Source organism: Mya arenaria, chromosome 4, assembly GCF_026914265.1.
Source record: "Mya arenaria isolate MELC-2E11 chromosome 4, ASM2691426v1".
Taxonomy (NCBI): domain Eukaryota; kingdom Metazoa; phylum Mollusca; class Bivalvia; order Myida; family Myidae; genus Mya; species Mya arenaria.
In genome coordinates this window covers 81,564-109,557 of record NC_069125.1, presented here as the reverse complement: position 1 = coordinate 109,557, position 27,994 = coordinate 81,564, and the positions used below count along the sequence as shown (strand labels likewise).

Sequence of the window (27,994 nt, the reverse complement as noted above, 5' to 3'; positions counted from 1 at the left end):
TCTGAAATGAAGTACCACAGAGTAATAAATATTGCAGGGTGTACAACTTCACATTCTCATCTTATATGTACCAGTACCAATCTTCAATCAATTGATTTATGCAGTTTTTCAGTAAATGCTTATAACATTGCAATGAAGTGCACTTGCTTTATCAATAAATAATTCTTTGCACAACTTCATATTGGTATCGATCTTTGTTCCAAGTTTCTTTCAATTCTTTTAAGTTATTTTTGAGTTTTGAGTCCTGCTCCGGACAAAAGTGTATTCATTAAGTAATAATCATGTCATGTTTTTTTATGAAATACATACTACAAAATGTTCAGACTCTTTTACCAATATCAACGATAGATAAATGACATGAGAAGATCAGGATTAACATGATACTTTTCTGGAAGATATTTGGATCGTAACTCATGATATAGACTACGGAACAGAACAGAAAATAAAGATGATTTATTTATATTCAAATAATTATAACACCAAAGTTTGGTATATAAATACAAATAATATAGAAAGAAAACATAGTAAGACATACAAGTGTAATTAAAGAATAGTATTTGTAAGCTTTCTTATTTCATTAGCTTTACTTATTAAAGAACACAGTCGATTTAACACCGATCTTTTATTTGATGAGAACAACTCTATCTTTTTCCACATACTCGGGTTACTTGTGTAATACTTGCTTATATAACGTTTTCGAATGTCTTTGTAAATATATATTTTCTGATATCTAAACCATCTACCGTTGATTTTTTTTCATATCAAAAACTTGATTTAACAGAGTAAATTGTACACAGTTTTCAACTGTTACTAACTTGACCATGCCAATCCTGTTTATACATATTACATAATCTATTTACAAGATACAATAATATTTATTTAAAGTCGGGTAACAAAAAACATTAGCTCAATGAGCAATTTTTCCGACATGAATAACAAACATACATGACATATCAAAACATAACAATAAGCTTATGACCTTGAAATAAAACCATATAGTTAAAATAGGTACAAATAGTGGAACAAGTATTTACAAAAACTGTTCCTTCTTATTTGCATGCATACAAGTATAACTTAAAGGATAATCGTATATATTTAAACAGCAAAATTGTAAGTAACATTATATACATGCAATGTATTGCTAAGAAGAGGTATTATATTTATAATGTAATTTAAATTCTACTAGATTTTGCTGTTGTTATCAAAAACAGTAACATACAAAGGCATGGTTGCTCCCATGATTGGGTCAATCCTTACCGACAGGTAACCATTCAAATTTCTGCCCGGCCACTGTCCTGACAATATCAGCACCAACCATTGTGTAAGAATGATAATTGAAAATGCGAAGTCGTAACACGAAATCAAAGTACGTGCCGAAAAAATATGCCACATCTTGTCTAGTGCTTGTAGGCCATCCCACCGAAAATAAACTACTTTTCTGTGGAGACTTAGGATAACAGATATTCAGTGAAACACTTTATAATTCTAAATTTCTGCCTATTTTTAAATTATAAAAGAGTCATTGCCTAGCTGCCCCAAAACAAAGAGCTCAGCCTATATTTAGTTGCTCTTACTGATGGTTCATCTACACAATTTTCATATTTCAGAATAAAATTACATACGAAACAAAACACATGTAAGAAGCAATTTGATGTATCAACAAGAGCTGTCATAAGACAGCGCGCTCGACTATGCAACTTTGACTTAGAAGTGAATACAATAATGATGTAATATTACCAAGTTTGGTCTCTTTATGCCAAACCTAATTAAAATTATTCGATACACAAGGTGACTTTGATGCTGCCCTCCCACCAGCCCACCCGAACAATGACGCAAGTCATTTAAATAACTTGTTTTCCCATTATGAAAATATGGTTAAGAATATAATAATGTGCCTTTCAAAAGAAAATAAAATTTAAAAAAGAAATAAAAAAAATCAAGGGCCATAATTTGTATTTAGGGTTAAAATGGAGTTATGTTTCTTGTTGTAAATAATTTTGAATTTTATTAAGTGCATTGAATGAAAGGTATAGAAGGGTATAGAAGTTATTAATAAATATCCCAACCTGTCCTTAAACTTTAACCCAAGTTCCATAGTCAATCAGGGGCCATTATTTGTGTAAAGAATAATATGGAGTTATCTAACCTCATCATGTGATGGCCATGAACACCTGTGTGAAGTATTTAGTCAATTGAGTAAAGGGTATTGGACTTATAAGTGAATACCCCAACTTGCCCAAAAATTTTAACCGGACACCGATGCCGACGCTGGGGCGAGTAGTATAGCCCTCCTTATTCTTTGAATAGTCGAGCTAAAAACCTTTAGATTGAAGCATTTCTTCAATGCAATTTATACATCATAATATAACATTTCTACACAAAAATACATTCAAACATTTCCGTACTGCCAATATTTGACACAAAGTTTATAAGAGTCTATATACATGGAGTACCGGCTACACTCACTAATAACTAAGCAGACATGAATCGTTTACATGCATTAATATATCATCGTATCTTCCTAGATTCTTAATTGTAGCCATATTTATAAGGAAAATGTGTAATGCACCTCTCAACATTATTAACAACAAAGCAACAAAAAACTTGGAATATAGGAAAGGGTTTAGAGCCCCACTAGATAATGCTTTATACTAAATTTTTAAGCTCAATGCCTGATGGTTATGGGGAAAATATGTTTTTCTTTATCACTAGCCTTGCCCCCGGCCGGCCATGTTTTTTTATGAACCAACATAGCTTGAATGCATTTGCTAAATGATGATCTAAGAAACATTTCTGTACAATTAATTTTAAATCTTGCATATGAATATATATGTAAAGACTCACATCGAGATTCGTGTTATATACATCAACATACAATAAACAATTTGCGAAAAAATAAAAAAAAATATTATATTAATCACAGAAATATAGATAATTATCACAGATAAATAAATCAAACAGGATCGTGAATTTTTTAAACAATGTTAACTTATGGCTGGAATAAAGAACAGACATAGAAATCATTATTACACGCTCCTATTGAAAGCTTAAGGTTTAAGAGTAAGTATAATAAAATACAAACATGATCTACAATACAACAATACTATAAAATCATATACTTTAAGATGATATATTATTTCCATATTTCATTGAACACCATTTGTTTACATTGGGCAAACAAATGGTTTGGCTAGGGTAACATCCTTTTCAAAAATTGATATCATTATTATTTTTCTTTTATTAGGCTTACTAGTAAAATTTTAACTTCTAATTATAATCATATCTAAGAAAACAAACTGTGGCGAAGTTCTGTGGAAGATCAACCAATAAACTAGCACTGTCAGTTTGAAAAAAAAAACATCTGAATATAAGGTTTAACTCCTAGTTACATAATCTTAAAGTATAAGTTATCTTATACCAAAACAATTAGGTCACATCTATCAATGTCCTACATTGAAACAGCATAGTTTCAACAGAACACTTTAACAAGAGTCTGATATGAATTTGAAATACAATTATAGTAAACCAGTCTTCCACATCACCATCTATATAAAGAACGTCTCAACATGAAAATATGACAATAGCTCCATATATATTGTGATAAGCAATACATCTCAATAACATCATAATACAATATTTAGTATATTGCAATACACAACAACAAACATCTCGCAGTGGACAACAACAAACAAATAAAATCTCCAGAAATTTAAATCCAAATCCCTGAAACACTTATTTACAGCCAAACACAATGACCCAAACAATGGAACTGAATGTCTTAAGTGTCAATAATTTCGAACAGCTAAATATTACTCACTTTACTTCAGGCTTGTTAGGAGTTCAACCTTGCTGTAGTGAGTTGGCTTGTTCCACGTCATCAAGGTTTTCTTGACGTCGTCTACCTTGCTGTAGTGGGTAGGCTTGCTCCTCGTCATCATGCTTTTCTTGATTAAGACTCCACAGAAAAAAGAATTCAAAGGTAACCAATTCCATTAGTTTAATTTAAGTGACAAAATGTTTCAAGGCAAAGTAAATACTGAAGAATGTGCAGTTTAATGAAGTGTTTAGCAACTTACTTCAGCTTTATTGCGATACCATCTTTCTGGCTTATATATGCTTGAATATTACAAAACAATATTACAATACTAACTTCCATAATTAACTACTACTCCCCATATGTAAGAATGAACTCCGGTTTCTGGTTCACATTCTCATAATGTATTTACAAAACTGACACAAATGATATGTTAAACATTAGGCAACATACGAGACACAATAATTATACACAAATGTGTTGAACAAAAGACGCCAACACATATTGCCACGCACTGAAGATTACATGTAATGTGTTTGGTTAGCATATGTATTTATGCCTAATCCCAGAAACCAGTTTCTGTTATGGTCTACAGAGAATGCCAGAAGCATGCACTGAATAAGGTGACGGTCATGCGTCATGCCTTATTTATTTTTGAGAACTGAAACATTTGGAATCAATGGAACTTCTGAAAACAAGAGGGCCATGATGACCCTAAAACGCTCACCTATGCAAAGGGTCACAACTCTGTGGTAAAGCATAAATAAAATTGTTGCAATTTAAACATATCTTTACTGATGATGATGCCTTGTTTGTATGTTTGTAAAGGGTCATGCAATGAAGCTACCTGTAAAGTGTCATTGAATTTGGCCTGGTAGTTTCCGAGATTTTTTTTAAATCAAAATAATAAGACGGCCATTGTGTTGTTGTTGATCAATCTCAATGCGATGTTGTATTTTTGTAGAGGGTCATGCAATGAAGCTTTCTGTAAAGTTTCAGTGAAGTTGGGCTGGTAGTTTTAGAGATGATGTTTTTAAAGCAAAACAGGAAGTTGGCCAGATTGTTGTTGTTGATCAATCGTGACCCCTTGTTGTATTTTTGTAGAGGGACACCCAAGGAAGCTTCCTGGAAAGTTTCAATGAATTTGGACTGGTAGTTTTAGAGATGTTTTTGAAGCAAAACAGGAAGTTGGCCAGATTGTTGTTGTTGATCAATTGTGACCCCTTGTTGTATTTTTGTAGAGGGACACCCAAGGAAGCTTCCTGTAAAGTTTCAATGAATTTTGACTGGTAGTTTCAGAGGAGATGTTTTTTGAAGCAATTGTTGACGGACGGACAGACGGACGACAGAAAAAGACCGATCACAATAGCTCACCTTGAGCACTTCTTGCTCTGGTGAGCTAAAAAGAAAATGTAAAGGGTAAACTTGAAGAACACTTTCAAAATGTACATAGTTGGTTTTATTCTTGAAAGAAAAAGCTACTCAAATTATTTCTATAAACTCACTTGGCAATGAATGAGTGGAATGAAAATGGTGCATAAAATGAGTATAAAGCTAAAAAACATTAATTTATGCAAGAAGCCTAGTACCTGCAAAACTTTTCAAGAAATGGACAGGTTTTTCTCCACATGATAACAACCGGGAGTAAAACGACACCGACCAATCCCAAAAGTGTGATAATTAAAATGTCTGCCTTTACTTCATCTGAAATAAACCCATGAAGAACATATATCCATTATTAATATTGATACAATACAAGTAAATATAGTTTTAAAGCTGCACTCTCACAGATTGACCGTTTTGACGTGTTTAAAAAATGTTTTGGATTGAGACATTTTTTTGCGTAATTGTCTTGAAACCAGTAAAATCGTAAGAAGGCTGACTAAAGATAAGATCGCAGTTTTTCATATTTATGATTGAAAATTGATGTTTTATGGTTGAATGTGTTACGCTTCAAGATAATTTTCGGCCGGTTTACGAACAATTGCGATCTGTTCTTTTGTGATTTTTCTCCCAACTCAGATAAGTAGAACCATAAATTTGACCGTGCTGGATACCCTTTTCTTGCCCACCGGCAAAGATAAAACAAGAACCATTATGGAACTCCTCTTTATTGTAATCACACAATTACCTCCCTTTTTGAAGACCGTCATTTGTAGCATCATCGAAACCTTGCCTTGTAGCAATATTTAAAATTCAAATTAATCACTTTTTGGAAAAAGTTCTCAAGATGCATTTAAGAAATAATGCTGCACTCCCCTCAGTACTTTTTAAAGAAAGGTTTGATGATTTACCTAATCTGAATCACGGTGCGCATATTCATGACAACCACGAATTATCACATATCTGTTCGCAAATTATTTTCACTATGAACAAAAGAGCGAAAAAAATATTTTAACTTTATTTTGTATAACTGAGGTGGGAGAAAAAGCATCTACCATGGCCGCTCGTGTAAGACTCGGTAAACCTCGTTTCCGCAAAACACCCTAAGCTCAGGTTGGGATGAACCTATCTTACACAAGCAGCCATGGAAGATACGTATAATCTTATATGACAGAACTGAAGGTTATGACGTCAAAATAAGCTGAGACAATTATTTTTATCAAAACTGTCAATCTGTGAGGGTGCACCTTTTAAGGTATATCTTTATTAAAATGGTTGAGTATTTCTAAGATAAAATAGCAATCGTTTTAGATTGAAACAAAATCATTGAATGTGAAACTAAAACTGTATAAAATCCTTTTAGAATATTCTCGCCAGCAAAACCTACTTGAAATTTCAGGCAGCTCAAAGTTTAGAACAAATGCGCTGCAGAGTGAACTCTTATGCTTGTAACTGAGTCAAACAAGGGAAATTAACTAAACATTATTAAAGCAGAAGATATGTACCTTGCTATACATATGTGTATTATAGACTCAGTATATGGCAATATTTTTACCAAGTTTTCTAATGATTTTAATGATAAACCTTAAACGATCCTAATGTAAATACATGTATTTACAATAATAAATCACCTTTAGGAATGCACATAGTGTCTTGAGTTTCGTTACATGGTATTTTCTGCACCCATCCCTCCAGACAATGTGAACAGTTCTGGCACGGCGTCACCTCAGAACTGGTGCTGGAGAAGGTCTTCTTGTTAACACATCTCTCACATGTTGTATCTTTGTGACTGTTCGCTGTAAGTAGGGACATGAAGTATAACTTAGATCTTTTTTATCATACAATATAAAGAACATGTCTAATTTAAGTAATTTTGCAATATTGCTTTCGTAATTATAGACTTGAGTTTCCATTCAGTCACGACATTGCTTACCGTTACACTATATACTTAAACTAAAATCATGGATACAAAATTAGATTTATATTATCATCGCATCATCATAACTAAACATGGCAAAATTGGCTGAAATTATATTCAAATGAACTTGAAATAAATGTGGCTAATAAATAGAACAAGAGATGTTTGGACCGAAATGACAGCTGATTTGTCACTGACATTGGATGCCGTTGAGGCAATTTTAAGATTATGACCATTCAAAGTGTGAGGATAGAGTGTGTTTTGACCATGACCTTTAACTCTATGGCCTCAAAATCCATAGGTGTCATCAGCTTGTCACCAAAAATCTAAATGTCAAGTTTGAGGGCCATGGGTGCAGGCATTGACAAGTTATCACACGGACAAGCTTTTTTCGTTCAAGGTCACTTGACCCTTGACCTTTGACCCGATGACCCCTTAAATCATAAGGATCATCTACAGGTCAGACGCAACTCCAAGTCAAGTTTGAGGGCCATGGGTGCAGGCATTGTCAAGTTATCACTCGAAACATTTTTACATTCAAGGTCACTGTGAACTTGACCTTTGACTCGATGACTCCTAAAATCAATTAGGGTCATCTACTGGTCAGGCCCAACTTTCATGTAAAGTTTGATGATCATAGGTTCAGGCATTGTTGGAAATAACTGGGAGAAGATTTGTTAACCTTTCTTGCGTTATAGGTTACTGTGACCTTGACCTTGGCCCAAGACACCGAAAGTCAAGAGGGGTCAACTACTGGTCAGGCCGAACCTTCATGTCATGTTTGATGACCATAGGTCCAGGAATTGTCATGTTTGCTTTCAAGGTCACCGTGACCTTGACCTTTGACCATAAAATCAATAGGGGTCATCTACTGGTCAGGCCCAACTTCCAAGTCAAGTTTGAGGGCCATGGGTGCAGGCATTGTTGAGTTATCATTTGGACAACCTTTAATCATTCAAGGTCACTGTGACCTTGACCTTTAGCCCAATGACTTCTAAAATCAATAGGGGTCATCTACTGGTCAGGCCCAACCTCAAAGTCAAGTTTGAGGGCCATGGGTGCAGGTATTGGTGAGTTATCATTTGGACAACCTTTTATCATTCAAGGTCACTGTGACCTTGACCTTTAGCCCAATGACTTCTAAAATCAATAGGGGTCATCTACTGGTCAGGCCCAACCTCAAAGTCAAGTTTGAGGGCCATGGGTGCAGGTATTGGTGAGTTATCACTCGGACAATCTTTTACCATTCAAGGTCACTGTGACCTTGACTTTTGGCCCGATGAGCCCCAAAACAATAGGGGTCATCTATTGGTAAGGCCCAACCTCCAAGTCAAGTTTAAGAGCAATGGGTGCAGGCATTGTTGAGTCATCACTCAGACAACCTTTTATCATTCAAGGTCACTGTGACCTTGACCTTTGACCGAATGACCCCTAAAATCAATAGTGGCCATCTACTGGTCAGGCCCAACTTCCAAGTCAAGTTTGAGGGCCATGGGTGCAGGCATTGTTGAGTTATCATTTGGACAACCTTTTATCATTCAAGGTCACTGTGACATTGACCTTTAGCCTAATGACTCCTTAAAATCAATAGGGGCCATCTACTGGTCAGGCCCAACCTCCAAGTCAAGTTTGAGGGCCATGGGTGCAGGCATTGATGAGTTATCACTCGGACAATCTTTTACCATTTAAGGTCACTGTGACCTTGACCTTTGGCCCGATGAGCCCCAAAAACAATAGGGGTCATCTACTGGTAAGGCCCAACCTCCAAGTCAAGTTTAAAGGCAATGGGTGCAGGCATTGTTGAGTCATCACTCAGACAACCTTTTATCATTCAAGGTCACTGTGACCTTGACCTTTGACCGAACGACCACTAAAATCAATAGTGGTCATCTACGGGTCAGGCCCAACCTTTATTTCAAGTTTGATAACCATACGTCCATGAATTGTTATCACTCGGACAAGCTTTGGTCTACAGACGGACGGATCTACCGACCAACCGACCTACCGACATGTGCAAAGCAATATACCCCTCTTCTTCGAAGGGGGGCATAATTAATATTTCAGCTTTCACAATTTTCAGGTTTAATTCTGAAACTTGATATATTTAGTGGTCAACATTTTATTTTGTCCCATGAGAAAGAAGTATTTGAAAAGTTTTCAAATACATGTGTTTAAAAAAAATAATCAGCAGATAGCCATTATTGATTTCATTTAGGTAAAACAATACCAATAAACAATGGCTGACCCATTTTAAAGTTTACACAAGAAAATGTGGACCAAGTAAGACTGAAAAGTAATTCATTACTTGATTTACTCAGTGTAAACAATGTCTGAATCGATGGTCAACATGGTGCTATTTGTTTGGGCAGTAAAAACAATCCCATGAAGCCATTTATCAGAAGATGGACTTAAAGTTGTTTGGGACTGTATTTATAATTTTATGGAGGTAGATATTTCTATGAAATATGTAGTAACAATAAGGAAATTGTGGCCCTGAATCGTTCACCTTAGAATCAATGGGATTTGATTTCTGATACAATGCATATGTCAGACACTACTAAATTTATAGCTTTCTTATATTGAATAGTCAACTGACAAATTTTCACGCAAGATTTCTAGCCTTTCACGACCCCAACACCATTTATGGATAGAAAGTTCCTACTTGTCTAGGGACTACATACTAGATAGTCTTAAAATCGGCAAATGCAGTATTTCCTTAAAACAAACAGTGAATTATCATTACGAGCTAGAATATGGATGATAATACATCATTTTCCAACAATCTACGCAATAGTCATATTGTCTCACTAGCTTTCCCGTTTAAAAAAAAAACCTCAGAATTTTTCTTCCTAATACCTTGCAAGTCTCATGATCGTTTCACACACTAAAAAGTCCAAAATGTTTTTTACCAATGCACTGTCATTTTCAGCAGTGGTAATCCATTTCAAAAGTTTCCATCAATCAATATGATCACTGATATTTATCTATCGGGCTTTGTGTCTACGTTGTTTTAAAGCAGGTTTCCCCTTCATTAAACTGTGCCCCAAATAAGGTGCGTGTTTCACTCAAAAGAAATTGCCAAATACGCAAATAATTCCTTCATCGAGTGTTAAGGCAACGCAAAACGTTTTAAATATATTCAAACAATTTCTACTGCATGCGTGAAAAGACATCTTTTATAGTTAAAGCCTGCTTTCTTTACTTCCGGAAAACATACGTTTTCGTATCACAAAGTCAACTGTGCACGCTTCTTTCCTTACAATCTATAAAATATTGACTTTTTGACTTTTGAACATGCGTTCAATCCTGGACTGTTTTAGATACTATATATTACAGGGTGAACATTATAACTCATAATTCTTATCAATTAAATATAGAAACTATCAGTGTTGAGGTCATCATAGATAAGTCAAAATGGTTAACCTCTGGGGTCTACCAGCCACCAAGCATGAAGGACAATGTGTGTTTTGAGAACCTGTACAAATCAGTGGATAAACAAAGTATTCACTACGACACTACGACAATTTAGGAGACACAGCTACAACTGTCTAATTCGTTTAGTCAGAACATAATTGTATATTTATATTCAATAATATTTTAATATATTATCATATCACATTTAAATTATGAAAGAGATAGGTAGTTAAACCTAATTGTAGCACAATATCAAAATATATATTTTAGTTGTAAACAATGCATTCAATTTTATGTAAGTGTAACTGTTCGACAATTTTCCTTTCTTTGCAATTGAATCAGCTGCTGGTGTCTAGTCCCTTTTAACTTAAACAACGTTAGAGAAATTTAATGTTCAGTCAATTTTTTAAATCACAAATCATTCACTTTCAAAACCTATAAAGATGGAATGTAAGCTAAAATGGTCTAAGATGGTATAACCAGGCGTTGATACACTGTCATGTCTTAATAATAAAAGAAAACGGCATGTAACACTGAGTTATCACTTTTGAATTGGTGTAGGTTGGCCATAGTGAATGCTATTTAAATGTACTGAAATGGTTCGCATATGATGATACATATGAAGGGTTTGTCGATGTGTTATTGTTATTGAAAAGTCCTCTCTTCTTTCTTTACTAGTGAAGTCAGCTCAAATGTTGAACAGGCTCCGCACATGCATCAGCAAGACTGTTTACATGAACCTCTGATTACTATATTGAGGCTTCACAATACTTGCCTACTAGAGCATTTAATGAGCAGTCAGAGCACACAAAGCCATATTTGACAGCAGAAGTCAAAGACAATTATTCAAGTACACACACACTTGATAGAGCTTGGATTGAACGGTGAAGTGATGAAACAAGCTACTTTAAAATATATAGAAGACACAGTGGCAAATGATAATATGATATTTGCAATATGGTAATCGTCGATAAAAATTTATTCACTCTTAAACAAGAGCGTCAAATGTCACAAAATATGCCCATCCTAGTTTGTTCTAGGTTTGTTGTAAGTGGTACATTTAGCCAAATTTAGTGAGTTCACACTGTAAAAGCAAAATCAAGAGACACTCTGGAGTGACTGAGGCAACATGGCTGGTTATCGAACCTGACTAAGACATTTTGTGCATACATATTCTGACCAAATTTGGTGATGAATTGTCAAAGGATTCTAAAATTATTGATCGGCCAAGAACAATTTTAGGTAATTATCTATAAGTAAACAGTGAGTGACTCAAGCAACATGGCTGGTTATTAAGCTTGTCAGAGAAATTATGCCGATACACATTCTAACCAAATTTAGTGATGATTATACAAAGGCTTTTAAAGTGTAGAAATCACGAAAGTTAAAAAAGTGTCGGTTATTGACAGCCTTTTTATCAGTCCCAAAGAAAATTTGTCGGTCAATATACAATTTAAACTTCGCCCCTGGCCCATAATAAAAATCGTGATTGGTTTATTTTGCAGCCATGTATTTTTCTCGGACCCTAGCGGTATCAGTTTTTTTAAGTATAGCATAGCATGTTCCACAAGATGAGACTTGGAATTGTCATTTAAAACCTGCCAATGCATATCACAAACGATGTGATTAAGTTGTTTTAGGCTTCAAAATAATTGCGGGATATACAGCAGTAACTTTATAATGTACTGCAAAGAATGCCAGATGTTGCGTAATGTTTGACTAGTGTGGTACCCATTCTGGCATCTACAGCCTACCGAATACATCGGGATAGTAAACAATTTATAGTAATTTGACAATATAATTGGGTATATATACTTTATACTATTATATACTTAATCTCACGCATTTCAATTAAATCAAAATTCACTAAAATAAACTATATAACACATAAGAATCGTAATACGATGTCTACGTAAACATCATGGCGTTGTCTGCTTGTTTAAATTTAATGAAAATTTTGCGCACATAAAAGACAATCTAGGAATCAAATCAAATTTCAATGGGGGGGGGGGGCATGCCTCATAAAACTCTAAAATATTTTCTCACTCTAAGTCAATATATAGTTATTTACCACAGGTTGTTGTTTTATTACAATCCATTGCGTAATTCAGAAGTTACGATATGGACAATGATAAGTAACACAGTTATGGTCCTCATACAATGCACTTTCTTTCGTTGTACTTTACGATTGTATGATTTTTTTTATAAATTTTACATCCAGTTGTTTTAAAGTTATGCTCTGGACAATAAAAAAAATACAAAGGGCAATTACTGGTGTTGGGAACCGGTTCCACTCACGTAACCGATTATCGATAGTACAATCGTATTTTTAAATATTAGATAGAACCTGAATTGTAGTTTTATTAATGTACAGAATTAAACTTTAATCATTATATGCATATGTTATGTCTATGATTGAAGTTATTAAGTGCTGTTGTATAAATATAAATCATTTTCTTGCTCATTGTGGCTTTCATCAGCCATTTTGTTGAAGATAACTTCTAAACACTTACTACTTATTAATTATTTTTTTCGATGATCGATTATAACCACTTTCAATCAATTGTCGCCGATTTCGGGCCTAAACAATCGATTTTCGATTATAATCAATCATTGGAACACCACTAGAAACTAGATATTGCATTTTTGAAAAAGCGCTTTTCTCCCCTTTGTGTGGTCGTAGCTGAGAAAAAATAAATGATGGGCATAAAATTTGTAATTTTGGACTGGAGACGAACCAACAGTGAAGTTTGCTTTATTCACCTGTATTAAATAGTAGACATCTACTGCATAAGATCAGCGATCTATAAATATTAAGACTTAATGTGATAGATGGATGTAAGTAAGTACCATTTTTGTTTTATTTCAATCTGGAGTATGCAGTCATCTGTACCAAATGTGAAGTCATTAGTATTACAGATTTTGCGCTCAACATTAAACGAGTACGTAGTTTAAATGGTGCCATAAAGTATATGTACATGTTTAAATTATATATATACTTACTGAGGAAGAGAAGAAAGTGTTGTTGATTAATCTTGGAAAATGTAAACGAAGTTTGTATTGTATGAAGTTCCTGGGAGCAAGCATTATACAATTATTGATCGGGAACCATTTTTCAGCTCAAGTCATCGTGACCTTGACCTTTGACAAAAAATCAATAGGGGTCATCTACATGACCAACTTGCATACCAAGTATGAAGTGCCTGGGTGCAAAGGTCAGACTCTTTACAATTACAGGTCATGATAATTATTTACAGTATGAAATTTTTGTAATTTATAATCATCATATTAAACTGAGTTGTGTTTGTCGAAGAAATGTTGAATACATGTAAAATTATGTTGAATTACATGAGAAAAGTATGATAGTGATAGTGCGATTGTATGTTGCTTAATATGTAACTTAGTATATGTGTTTTTGTAATACTTTTTGTGTGAAGGCCATGCTGGAAATAAGTAGTATGTCTGTAATGAGTGTACACTTAGTATGTAACCTTCGTTAAATAAAGTTGTTGTTATTATTATTATTATTATTATTATTATTATTATTATTATTATTATAAGAGTTCTTTAGTTACTGAGTGGTAACCATTTCTTCACCTCAAGGTCACGCTGACCCTGACATTTGACCTACTGATCTCAAAATCAATACGAGTCATCTACTAGTTATGACCAACTAGCATACTAGCATACTACATTCTTTAGTTATTGAGCAGAAACCATTTTTAAGTTTAAGGTCAGCGCTAACATTTTACCTGAAGCTAACAGCGACCTTGACCTTTGCATCTCAAAATCAATAGGGGTTATCTACTAGTCATGAACAACTAGCATACCAAGTATGGAGTTCCTGATACCAAAGGATCTTTAGTTAATGAGCGGAAACCGTTTCTTCACCTCAAGGTCACGGCGACCTTGACATTTGACCAAGTGATCACAAAATCAATAGGGATCATCTACTAGTCATGACCAACTAGCATACTAAGTATGAAGTTCCTGGGTACAAGCGTTCTATAGTTATTGAGCGGAAACGAAGTGTGACGTACAGACTGATGGACGGACTGACGGACAGGGCAAAAACAATATGTCAAGACATAATTACTCTGTAAAAGTTAAAATAGAGTTATAGTTCTTGCACACAGCACTTTCAGTCTTGACCATTGTATGAAGTTTAATAAAATTTCGTTTAGTAGTTTTCTAGTAATGTTCCAGACAAGAAAAAAGTAACAAAGAGCAATTATAATGGGCAACACGTAATTAAAGCTGCACTCTCACAGATTGAACGTCTTCACAACTTTTTTTTGTCTTGGAATGAACAATTCTTTGCATAAACATAATATGGAAACCAGTGATATAAAACTGGTACAAAATATAAGATCGCAGTTTATAATATATACGTTCAAAAATTGAAATTTATTTAGCATAAAACATCAACTTTCGAAAGAAAATATGAAAAACTGTAATCTGTTTCTTTGTCAGCAGTCTTATATCTCTGGTTCTCAGACCTCTACGCAAAAGTAATTGGCTTATACTAAAACAAAAAAATAAATATAAAAAGGTGTCAAAACGATTCATCTGTAAGAGTGCAGCTTTAACACTTAACAGTATACCACCTTGATACGAACATCTTACATATACATGCACGCTACTAGAAATGCCATTGAATTTGATTTCATTTCCAAAAGCCACTTGCACATGCAGAGAGTATGGTTCACATTCATTTTGTTTTTCTCTTTCGAAATAATGCATAAATTATTTTTTGTGGTAAGTTATCTTAAGCAATTGCTTTAAAAAAGTCATTGGTTGCTTAGAAAGGCAGTGGTTGCTAAGAAAGTCACTAGTTGCTTTGGATGCAAATAGTTACTAACCACTCCATGAGGCTACATATCAAATATCAATTGTCTAGGCCATGCAGTTTCCGAGAAGATTTTAAAGATTTATATATTTACAGTCGAAACTCGTTATGTCGACTTTGTCGGGACCTACGGAAAAAAGTCGAGATAACGAACATTCGACACATCCGAATTACAAAAAAGTATCACCAATCCAAACACATATGACTTTGATATATGTCCGTCATCCGACTTGAATTGAACGGTCTTGTTACGGTCGTGGAGACAGCAAACGTATTATTTAAAAATATTAAAAGTGATACAAAAATGAATTATTTGTGCAAAAATTATTTTATTCACGTTTATGGATTACACATTTCAAATATTAAACCTCAATTGTATACACTTGTATATTTAAGAAAACCTTAAAGCACATATGTTATGTCCTTTTGTTTTCTGCCTGCAGCATAGAGAAATTACTTCGTCACGTAACATGTGGAATTTTACGATAATGTCATCGTCGTTTTAAAATGTGCATTTCAATGTATAGCTTGATCAATAAAAGACTGTTTAATCATAAACATAAACAAACAACTTTAATTATTCACACTAACCAATTAACCTCCAATTATGAAAGTTTGTTATTTTGACACGCACGGTAATTAGGCGACATGCCGCAAACCTTCATGACAACTTTCGCACCTTCAACTCGATCTACAGTTCGACATAAGGGACAAGAAAAACGTGTGAAATTCGACCAATGGGACTGAAAAAGGAGGTCGACATAGCGAAAAAATCGAGATAGAAAAATCGACCCAAGCAAATTTGTTTTATATAGAATAAGAAGGAATAAATTCAGGACCGTAGAAAAAAGTCGACATAACCGGAAAGTCGAGATATCTAACGTCGATATAGCGAGTTTGGACTGTATATATATATATATACATTCGAAACCTAGAAACCAGGGGGCGTGGCCAGCTTTGACCCAAGAGGCATTATTTGAACAATTTTGGTGAAAGGCAACTACATGAGGCTACATACCAAAATAAATGGTCTTGGTCATGCAGATTCAGAGAAATATTACCATATATGTAAGTTACTAGTATATAGAAAACCTCAGGGACCCCAACAGGGCGGGTCAGCATTGATTCAAGGAATATTATTTTAACAACCTTTGTAATGGACCGCTACTTGAGGCTACATTCCAGATATTAAGGTCATGGATTTACAGTTTCAGAGAAACAGTCTTGGTTAAGAACCACTAGATGAGACTATATACAAAATATCAAAGGTCTATGCCTTGCTATTTCAGAGAAGAAGATTTTCAAAAATATATCAGTACGTTATATATATATATTTACATAGAAAACCGGAGACCACTGGGCAATAATTTGAGCAAGCTTGGTTTAGGACCACTACATGGCAGCTTTATTCCAAATATCAAGGGAATGGGCGGATGGTTTCAGATGATAAGAACTTCGTGCTCAGGTAAGCTAAAAATCACAGTGGTCTGATGCTGTCTGTTTGTATCAGTACGAATACAAATTGTTTAAAGGCAGTACCGTTACTACGATCCATTTACGGGAAAAGCCGTTCAGACCAAAATTAAGATGGCTGCTTAACATGTGTTGAGTCGTTTAAACTATTAACTTTGTTTCATGGTCGACATATCCGTTTTGAGTTCAAATGTTATGTTACATGCCTTGAAGTTCTGCATTTAGGATCAAGCCTATTGTGTATGTAAAAATATATCTGTACCTCTGGTTTGAGATAAATGCGAAACAACATACCCATTTTTTTCACGCCATATCCGGACTCACACGGTGACACTTCTTGGCAATCTCCGACACTTTCTTCTCTCCAGTACCCTGGTTTACACTCACATATCGTGTCGTGAAACTGCGTACACGCCTCAGCCACTTCACCCGTTGTTTGATCATTTTCTGTACATTCAGTACACCTTCTACAATAAAGCACTCGATTATAGTGCTTTATAAACCTTCCATCAGGACAGTCCTGACATATTGCATGGCCACCGTCTTGTGTACAATGCTTAACCCAGAAAGTGCCAGGAGGACACAATTTACAATGGATAATTTCATAGTTAAATTCTACTGTATAATGAGTGACATTTAACTGTGCTAGGATTTCTGTTGTGGATGCAGCCAGCAAGAACGCAAAACAAGCCACTCGCATCTTACATCCCATTTTGGTAAAGTACAGTTCCTGAAAAATAGAACGCATATCCTTAATTACCTGTACGAAATTAACCGCCTGGTTGTGAGCAGGAAACCAGGCGTCAAAATCAGACTAAAACCAGTTGGTTTTATTTTTTTTAAATCTAGCACTCATATGGATAACCAAGCGTCAAATTTAAAACCAAGCGTCAACCAAGCGGAAAAGAGGCGTCTATATGCGAACATTATGCAAATGAGCTGGTTTTAAATTCCAGCTGGTTTTTAAAAAACCAGGCGTCAAATAAACCAAGCGTCAAAAAACCAAGCGTCAAAAAACCAGGCGTCAAAAAAACCCAGGCGTCAAAAAAATAACAGACGTCAAAAATTGGCATTACTTGAACACAACCAGTTTGAGTTAAGAACAATTTATAGTTCGGAAAACAGGACAAAAAACATTGTTTAATATATTTTCTTAATAAAGGCATAGCTGAAAATGTTATATTTTTACTATCACTTATTGTTTTAAGAGTTCATATTCTGTGTTTAATATGTTTTCGACAGAATGAACCTTGTTCCGTTATCGCCCGATTTAGTTCTGCTGCTGTTGGTGATTCTGCTTCATTCTTTCTGCACTATCTGGGAACGTAATCTGTTAAAATAAATTTAAATGTATTTATTCAAATGATGATTTCCGGATCTATAGCTATAATTACAAGAGGGATGTAATTGTTAGAAGATAATTCATAGTTTAAATTACCTCATGCCTACATGGATTTATATTTGTAAATCATAAAAAGAATAAAGTTTCAAAGGTGAAACTAAATGAAATAAGTCAGCAACCCACCATTTTTAGCATGTTCTTTAGCTTTCCAACTTTCCCATCAAATCTTGTTGGTCACAGGATCCTCATCTTTGTCACAGACACAATATTGGTCATCTATGGTAATTAAATAGGATCATTAGGCACACACATACACACCCACATGATCATCAATAAATAAGTGAAGATCATGCTCAGGCTTAACACTGTATAAAGAAGAGTATATATAAAGTTAAATGCAGCTTATACTTTCATGTAATAGAAATCGTGCATATATCCATATGCTTAAACACATTGTATTTGTAACAATCACCAGGTTTCAAAACATCCCATTGGAACATTGTGTTAATGGAGGTTCAGGGAGCAATATACAGAATGATAAAATGCTGCCAGATAAATAATTGCAAAAACATTATACTTAAAAACAAACCATTTTGTATTTATGTTCTTTTTACTGTGTAATAGTATTAAAGATACATGTTGAAACTGTTCTTACCTTTCAAATGATAAGGAAAAAGGTTTATCCACACAAAATATGAGCTTCAGAAACCGCCATATGTTTACATGATTCTTCTCCATACATTTGAATTTCCTAAACAGATGAATGTTTACTTGATGCTGATTGGCTTAGATAAAACCCTTCAGGAAGCTTTATTGCCTGACTTTTGAATGGACTGATAAGCCCAGGCTGTTATATACCTGGACTCATGGAGAGAGAAATTTGGAAGCACTACCGCAGTATTAAACTTTTAAGCAGTATAATGCTTACTGTTCTTCTAAATATAAATGTTTATTGCTATGAATTTATTATTTGCTACTTTTAACACAACAAAATAAATCTATAAATTTAGAAACATTACAACAAAAAATATATAATATTAATAAATATTAATAATGATTTTTTTTTTATGCGATCATTTATTCAAGCTTCATCATAGTAATTTGTCAAAGATAAGTTCTGAAATTAAGCAGAAATTAAAAATCATTCTCAATTTAAGTCAAATTAAAAAGAGTTTGAAATGCAGAATGTGGTTTTAATGTGAATGTTACTTTGAAATGAATAATTTTCAAAAGAAATTCTAATGCATAATGCTTATATACAGTAGAGAACAGTATTTTTTCAATGATTTTCCAGTTTCATTTTTTATTACCTTGTAATTTTATCACATTGGGAAACAATTATTAGACTTTAGTCACCTTGAGTGGCAATTTCTTTCTGTATTCCCGTTGAAAATTATAAAAAAATGAAACTTTAATGTACCATTAAAGATAATTCCATAGTTGTTTAAGTTTCTTGGAGGCTTTAATTTTTCCTAAGTTCCTTTTGACGCTTGGTTTGAAATTGACGCCTCAATACTTAGAGGCTGAAAAATTGTTACAGTTCCTTTTTACGCTTAGTTTGTAAATGACGCCTCCTTTACTGAGAAAAATGACGCCTGGTTTGGCAAGAATTTGACGTGTCCTGCTCTTGTCCAGTTGGTTTTACACACGTCGAGGCAAAAACCAGTTGGTTGACGCCTCTTTGACGCCCGTCAACCAGCTGGTTGACGCCTGATCATTTCGTACGGGTAAAATGATACACTGACAAAACCAATTGACATTAAATTAGTTCATTTCTATTACTAAGCTTATAATATGGATACAGCACACATGATGATGGGTCATCTCATTTTGGATATGGATTTTTCATTAAATACAGAACACATATCCTTAAATGAAAATAATACTTGGACAAAACTAATTTATCATTGTCAATTACATACTGGGCTAAAACTGTGTCAAATCATTTCTCATCACCCTTGCTCTATTGCTCTTCAGATTTATTATCAATCAATGTCATGATTCTTGTTTACTAGAAAATGTTCAATTTCATTATTTCGAATTTGACTTTTTTACAAAATGGATGCAGTTTGTTATGTAAAATAGATAAAACACTCGGCAGAACCTCAGCTAAACAGGGGCGTAGCTTCCTATAGGCCCTATAGGCCGCGGCCTACACAATTTTCATAAAAAAAAAAAAAAAAAAAAAAAAAAAAAAAAAAAAAAAAAAAAAAAAAATGCCAAATCTGCAATTAAAACTTAATTAATATATCGGAAACCAGGGATTTCAAATCTATCGTTTTCCTTTTCAGTAGAATACACATTCACACGACATTAATGTTACGTATATAATTTGTCGAAATTTGCATACCAGTAGTCTGCGCTTTGACGCTGTTCATTACATAAAACATTTATTTAAGGTAAAACATACTGATATCGTTACTCTCATTAACGTTTTTACGACAAAGAAATATACGCTAAAAATCACCCAATACCACCTAGCTAAAACGAAATCCCGGGGATGCATGCCCTCGTGACCCCCCCCCCTCCTCAGAAAGTGGCCTACACATATACTTTCGTCAAGCTACGCCCTTGCTAAAAATTGAGAAAAAGAGATGTAATGAAACCAAGTCGGAATTTCAACTTTATTACATGTTATGTTTAATTCAGTTCTTTTTGATGTATAAAGGGAGAAAACAAGCAAATCTACAATCACTAAATTGACAGGATTGTCTTTCTTGGTCTTATTATGCTATAATCTCTGACCATAGTCACTCAATTTATATTTTTGGTGGGAACAGTTGGATGATTCAATATATATACATCTTATTTGAGAGATCTGTAAATTTAGAGTTGGAGTGAAAATTAATTGAAGGTTATTCAGTTAGTCCTAGAATCTAGTATTTTTAGTTTTACTTTGCTCATATTGTTCGATAAGAAGAGTAATGGTAATAATTACATTTTGAGCTGAAATATTTAAGTAAGTTTGGCATTTTATAGTTGAGATATTTCTTAAGTCAAGATGGTAATCTAACCCTGTAAATTTATAATATACGTAATAATAATAAACATACTGATTTAGATCCTTGGCATCAGTTGTATTTTAATATATGATTTGGTCTATCGGTAATCAATCCATTGCGATTGTGAGAGACAAAGCCTGTCATTATGGGTCTATCGACAGTTTGGTCTACTATACAGCTGGGGAGTAGAATAAATAAATAAATAAATAAATTTATTGCGATGTGAAAAGTGTTCTTATCTGTTTTGTATTATTCTAATAAGAATGTTTTATGTTATAAAAAACTCCTGAAACCTTAGACGTTATTGAACTTTCAAAAACTGTACTTAATATGTAAAATTATTACATGGGGCCCAAGTGATTCATTCATTTAAGGATTAAAATTCGACATGTTGCATTTTATTGGGGTATGGTATGCAATGGGGCTGTTCAAAATGGGTGGAGTCCGAAGGACTCCACCAATATTTTGAACTGCGCCATTGCATACCATACCCCCAATAAAATGCAACATGTCGAATTTTAATACTTATATTTACATTCATTTAAATCTACATTTCTGCTAAAATAAATTGATTATTCAAGAGCATTTTCTCTTTTTTCTTTCTGTCGTTGTTCTCAACGGTGGGTAAATTAGAACAGCTATCGCAACCTAATTCTATACCACAATGAATGCACAGATAAAATAGTTCCTTATTTATATGATTACTTTCTATCTTTTCAAGGTCAAGAATATTATAAATACGTATTATTGCTTAAAATGTGTGTTTTCGGTCCGTTATCGTGGTGTATTAAAACGCAAAAACCCGGGCGTTATCGGTAGAAAACGTGCATTATTCAGTAAATTCACGTGCCGTTAATGCCCGTTTTTTTGCTTTACATATGCACTATCAGGGCCCGCATCATAACAATGAAGGCTGAGCGACCAGGTTTTTGACCGAAAGTTGGTCAACGATGCTAACTTTTGCACAAAAACATATTTTAGCATATATAACGTAGCTGCATACAAATACCAAAACATAAAATAAACCACATATAACTTACATATTTTCTACTGAGTTGTCTTTTCCTGGCAAGCTGATGTGTTTACTAAATAGTTTTTTCTGCAATTGTTTTGACTATTAAAAGCACTAAATTATGTCTAAAACGACTAACTCCTCCGAACTGTAGTTATTTCTGTCGATTTTATTCAGAACATACGACTTATATGGACATGATTCCATTACGTCGTATGCAATGAACAAAGAAATTTCAAATTATGTTTTCTCTGATGCTGAAGATGCTGTTCATTTTATCAAGAACATGTTTACCAAATTTTCGGGCTTAAATTAGTTATCAAAACAAACAATGGTTAAAGTATGACTGAATAGGTAATTAATTCATTACCCAATAGGCATTGCGTGTAAATAATCCCAGTTATCCAGTCAATTTTCGAAAAAACAACACTCAAAACGAATGAACACTGCAAAAAATGGCGTCGAAACAAAATGCAGCTGCCGAGGTATGTTGCCGCCCGAATCGAGCTTAATGTAAAACTTTTTCAATGACATCACTCATGACGTCATACAAGCACCCGTCATAGAGGTTATTTTGAACTAACTGTTTTTGCATTTTCGTGATATTTAACAGCCTTTTAAACACCAACGTTTCTTCAACTGTTCCATCCATCATGAAACCATCTACATTAAAATCAATCAAATTATCGTTGCTTATCTTTTTTTAACTGCTTTACTGCAGATTACAGTTTTGCATGTTGCCAATATTGGCAAAAAATTTACTACGATTTCATTGAAAAAAATAGTTCCGTAGTAAATATGCCCCGCCCCTTGGTATTATTGCGCCCAATGACAGGACAGAAGTATCGAACAAACGCACGCGATATCGATGGGAAATGCCATTGCACTTTATACAGAAATAAAGTGCAATTGATAAACAACAACCATAGTTTAGGAATGAAGTGTGAATGTAAATATTACTCGTTTGTAAACATAAGGGGATCCAGGGCAGACCATTCGTTCGGGTTGGGAGGGGGGGGAGGGGTGACCACAAGAGAGGACTAACAATTTCGTTCGAGGCCAAAAGCAGTTCGACCCCAGGGCAGGACGAACTGTGATGTACTATAACGATCGGGGCTAGAAACAGGTTAAGCCAAGGGCAGGACATATTGTGAGACCATTTTGTTTTGGGTCAGAAGCAGTTTGACCCAAGGGCAGAACATGACGTCATCAGCATACTTGCTTCATCCATCCATCTACCACCAAGGAATTTCAGACATTAGCACCTGTTATATGTGCGTGAACAGGAATTTGATATTGGATGTTGATTCAATGATATTTGACACAAAATAAGACTAATTTGTTGTAAAAATGCGTTTGAAATTGAAAGAACACTTCATTACTTGTATTGTTTTGTTGTATGCAGAATGTCACAGCACCCTCAATGTATTATAGTTTATACATTGTTACACACTGAGAAGTTGACATTAGGGAAAGACAGATGTTTGAGCCGTCTATGGGCTATTTAAGAAAAATGGGTAGTTTGAGCATTTCCTAAATAAAATGAATAATAAACAAATTATCATCATTTCTTCTTTCAAATATCTTGTTAGTCTATGTCATATAAAAGTCTGGGTAGTTTGACTGAAATAGCTTCACTGGTAAAAAATGTTATACCCCGAAAACAGGCAAAACATGTCAGGAGTGTAACAAAAAAACGTGACACTTTACAAAAAGTACTCAATTCAAAGCATTACTGTTTACAACATTGGTAATTGACAAAGTCATATCTTTATTTAGTATAATACATATATGTTGATTTCAAGTTGATATCATAATTGAAGCAAATTCCCCTTACTAATACATGAAATATTAATACTGATAATGAATAGTTGTGTTTTATTTTTTTCCACAGCATAAAGCTCTTTTCAAAGTACAGCTGAAATATTTATCATTTAACTTTCAATTTATATATTCAAAGCTCAGTAATAATCATCATTATTGAATATGTACAATAGTTTGTGTGTTATTACTTTTCCTGTTGTTTAGCTTTCTATCTAGAAAGAAGCTGGCCTAAAAATGTAAGGAGTGTAACATTTCGTATAAAATGAACCACTGTGTTGGCAAACAGTTTACACTTATACTAAATAAGAACATTACATGGAAGTCATGTCATGGAGTAACAATCATGAGTGAAGATAATAAAAGGTTAATGACCAATAGATAACAGTCGTGCAATTCGTGCAAGTGAAACAGATTTTCGCGATTGTTTTGCAAGTTAATAAAACCTCTTTTTCAGAAGCATTACAGTATTGTTGGTAAATGTTAAATTTAAAATGAAAAGTCACAGGGAAATGAGTTTTCAATCTGCTGTAGATAAAGTTAGTTTAAACCATATATTTGCCTATAAATGTTATTAAAAACGTTTGAATTTAAAACAACTTAATTACTATATAAATACATGTAATAGAAAAATCATACAGTGATAGTTAATCAGTGAATAGCATTGTTGCTAAAAGAGGCAAACTATAATTTAAGTAATTTATAACTATGTGACTTGTATTTCCCTAAATGTTACACTTCTGACCAAAAACTATTTCCAGGATAAATTGCAGTAAAAGACTGGAACATACGTGGGCAGAGGTCTGAGCATGGAAACTGTTTCTTCTGGGCTATTTCTGACCAGCAGGGCAACAGTCATACTTACAGTAAGCTAAGAACATATCAGGGATGTTCCTAAGGTAATACTTGTATAAGTGCCACCAAAGTAATTGAAAATGCATATACATATAATATTTACTAAGGTATGCAGTAAAAGGTATTTGTGTTACTAGTAAAGTTTTAACAACCTAATAGTGCAGGCAGACATCCCAGACCTCAGAGAATGCAGTGACCCTAACTCAGTATAAGCCTTAGGGTGTCTGCCAGAACTCCAACAATATGTTAGAATTGAACCTGTCAAAAGGTGAATATTTGTCATAGTCGTATAAACAAAACAAAAAATGCTCAATATGTATCCCTTTTTCATATTAATTGGGAATTAAAAGATTATTAAATTGAAATCAACACCACTTCTTAATTGATAAAAAAGAACTGTTTAATTGATAGAATAATTGCTTACACTGTTGCAATGTCAAACTTCGATTTGTACCAGACAATGGTGTGGTTGTTATTTTGACATCATGCAGAAAGAAAAGTATCTTTACGTTGCGAAGGTGAAATTATTCACAGTAGATGTGAACTAATTTAATACTTAAATTATTATATCATTCATCATACATGATAGAAGGACAGATATTTTACGTATCTTAATATGACTTTCTAATAAACAGGTATAGAAGGTGGATGGCTCAGATATTCAGCTTAGATTTATGCAAGGAGGTACCTCCATGGATATATTATACACGTGGCCAAAATCAGATAATATATCATGGCAATTCCCAGAATATAATATTATATTGGAAACTATCACTGCCAAAGTTATGCCTGGTCGTGGGATAACATTGAAATTTGATACTTGTTAGTTGTAAAGAACTTGAATATGGGTTAAAATTGTAATTTCATAAAAACTTGAATATCATTAGGAGTGTAACAATGGGGAACAGTTTTATCTAACTGGTAGTTATTAATACTAAATACCATTAGTTTAAAGAAATTAAAGTGTACTGTTGTAGTGTTTAACTGTTATTTCAAATGAGTTTTACAATGTTTACAAGTTGAGCAATTAGAAGTAAAAATATACTTTTTGTATGGTTTTGAAAAAAAATCTCAAAAAATGTAAAATATCGCAATGAGTCAGTGTTAAATTCGTTTTATAACGTTTCACTGGATATCAATCGCTTTTTAATTGCATTTTTTCCATTTATACTTAATACATTTTAAATTTTAAGTGAACTCTAGATATGTTTTTTTTGTAGTCTAAATATGTCAAGAGTGTATATGTCAAGAGTGTAACAATTTCTTAAAATATTGATCATGTTTTGATCATGCTTCATGAAGTAAAAATCATAATGCCTCTTACGAAGTTTTTGTTTAAGCTAGTTATAATTGTTTGAATTGAATGCATAATTATGTATTAGTTTTTTAAAATAATAACGCAATATAGACAAAACATTCTATATGTATTTATTTCATTGGTACAAACGTACAAAGAAAACTCATATTTGTCATCTAATTAAATTCTGAGTAATTTATCACTTTTTTATGTACACTGATTAGAGCTACTAAAATACATATTTGGAGACATGTTGACTCATGTTATTTCAAGAATAATTGACAGTATATTCAGCTCAAATTCCCTTTATTACATACCATATATTAAACACACAAATCAAATCTATATTGCATTGCAAATTTGATATATTCACTGCAAACAAAGTAGTGAAAAAAAATCAACTTTCAGAATTACATTTAACATCCATTATAGTACATGTAACTTGCCTAGCTACAATAATGAGCGATCAGGGATACTTTGTTTTATTATTTTGACATTTCATGTGTATCCCTGTAACGCTTCTCGAGTCTGCCATAGTTTAAAAATCGTCAAAAGACTCATTGACGGCCATTTAGGTGGACTAGTAACTTGCCCTTGATCAAATGTAAACACGTCAGTTTTGAACCAGTAAATGTTGCCAAAATCATAATTTGATAGTTCAAAAAGATAGCATTAGTTAGGATAAATAAATACTTGATAATAAGCAACTTACTGTTTATTAGAAACATAATAATCCTGTTTTTCTAACGTTTTCTTGAGTTTTGAAGCTGAGTGTTCGAACATTTGCTCCGTCACTTGTTAATATGTTTTTCTATGACACACTTGAAAAAAAAATACGATCTTGCACTGAAATCAACACAGATCCTCTTCTAAACATACAGGCGTGTAGCTAAGGCCAATTTGGGATTACGCAGATCGATACCTATATATATTGGGTAGGTGTTCGGCTTCTTTTTCAAATTAAGGATTTTTGGTATGACAGAAACTTCGACTTGTCAGATTTCAATTATGATACTGTACTGCGCATTCGCGTACAATCAGCTACGCGATTGGTACCTATGTACCGGGTACTACTGTCAAATTACAATTCGATTTCGAAAAAGATAAAAAGAGACTTTATAACTAGTTATATTTCTTAAAATATTAGCAAATTATCTTTTCTCACCGAGATCTGATGAAATAACACAAGATTTCCACGATGGCACCGGTATCCGTGTCGATGAACACAGTAACAGACGGAAAATGTCCTAAATGCGTTTTGTCGCCCACAATAACCTTTAAAACTGCGCAATATACGTGACATTCTTCCGGGTTGATTACATTTCATGAGTATTACATGTCCACGGCCTCTAAACGTCAGCTCCACCAATTTACGGTGGTGCAAAGAAAAAGAGCTGTCGACACTTCCGTGGTGGAGCTGTGCCCTATGTTTACATGAAACGCGAGTATGATTTATATTTTATTTGATAATTTCAATTAACGGACATATTTCGAAAATCGGAGGTAAAGTGGTGGAGCTGGCGTTTAGAGGCCATGATGTCGTGCTACTGAAATATCCGCTCTATAAAGGCCGACAATCTTAGAGTAAGTAGATCAATACCATGTACTGTACTGGTATACTGATACCTACGTATACGCTATTACCTGTCAAAAAAATACCAAACACGTGTTTTAAAGTAGGCATCTATTCAAATGTGTTATTCATACCTAAATGTTTACCTTGATTTATTGTGCCGCGATATTCAAGATAAGTTATTCAGTAGTTGTACGTATAAGAATTATTCTAGTTTCGATATCGAAGAAAAATTACATAG

The 27,994-nt window shown here is 33.8% G+C and overlaps 1 protein-coding gene across 1 annotated transcript; it reads right to left on the bottom strand.

Moving 5' to 3' along the window:
- Positions 1–461: 461 nt before the first annotated feature.
- Positions 462–27,503, bottom strand: LOC128231806 (tumor necrosis factor receptor superfamily member 5-like). The gene is made up of 5 exons (XM_052945006.1): positions 27,346–27,503; positions 17,146–17,581; positions 6,829–6,993; positions 5,404–5,518; positions 462–3,955 (listed from the first exon to the last, which is right to left on the bottom strand). Exons 1-5 carry the CDS (start codon positions 27,481–27,483, stop codon positions 3,841–3,843), a joined length of 969 nt encoding a protein of 322 aa, XP_052800966.1. The 5' UTR covers positions 27,484–27,503; the 3' UTR covers positions 462–3,840.
- Between the last annotated feature and the right edge of the window lie 491 nt (positions 27,504–27,994).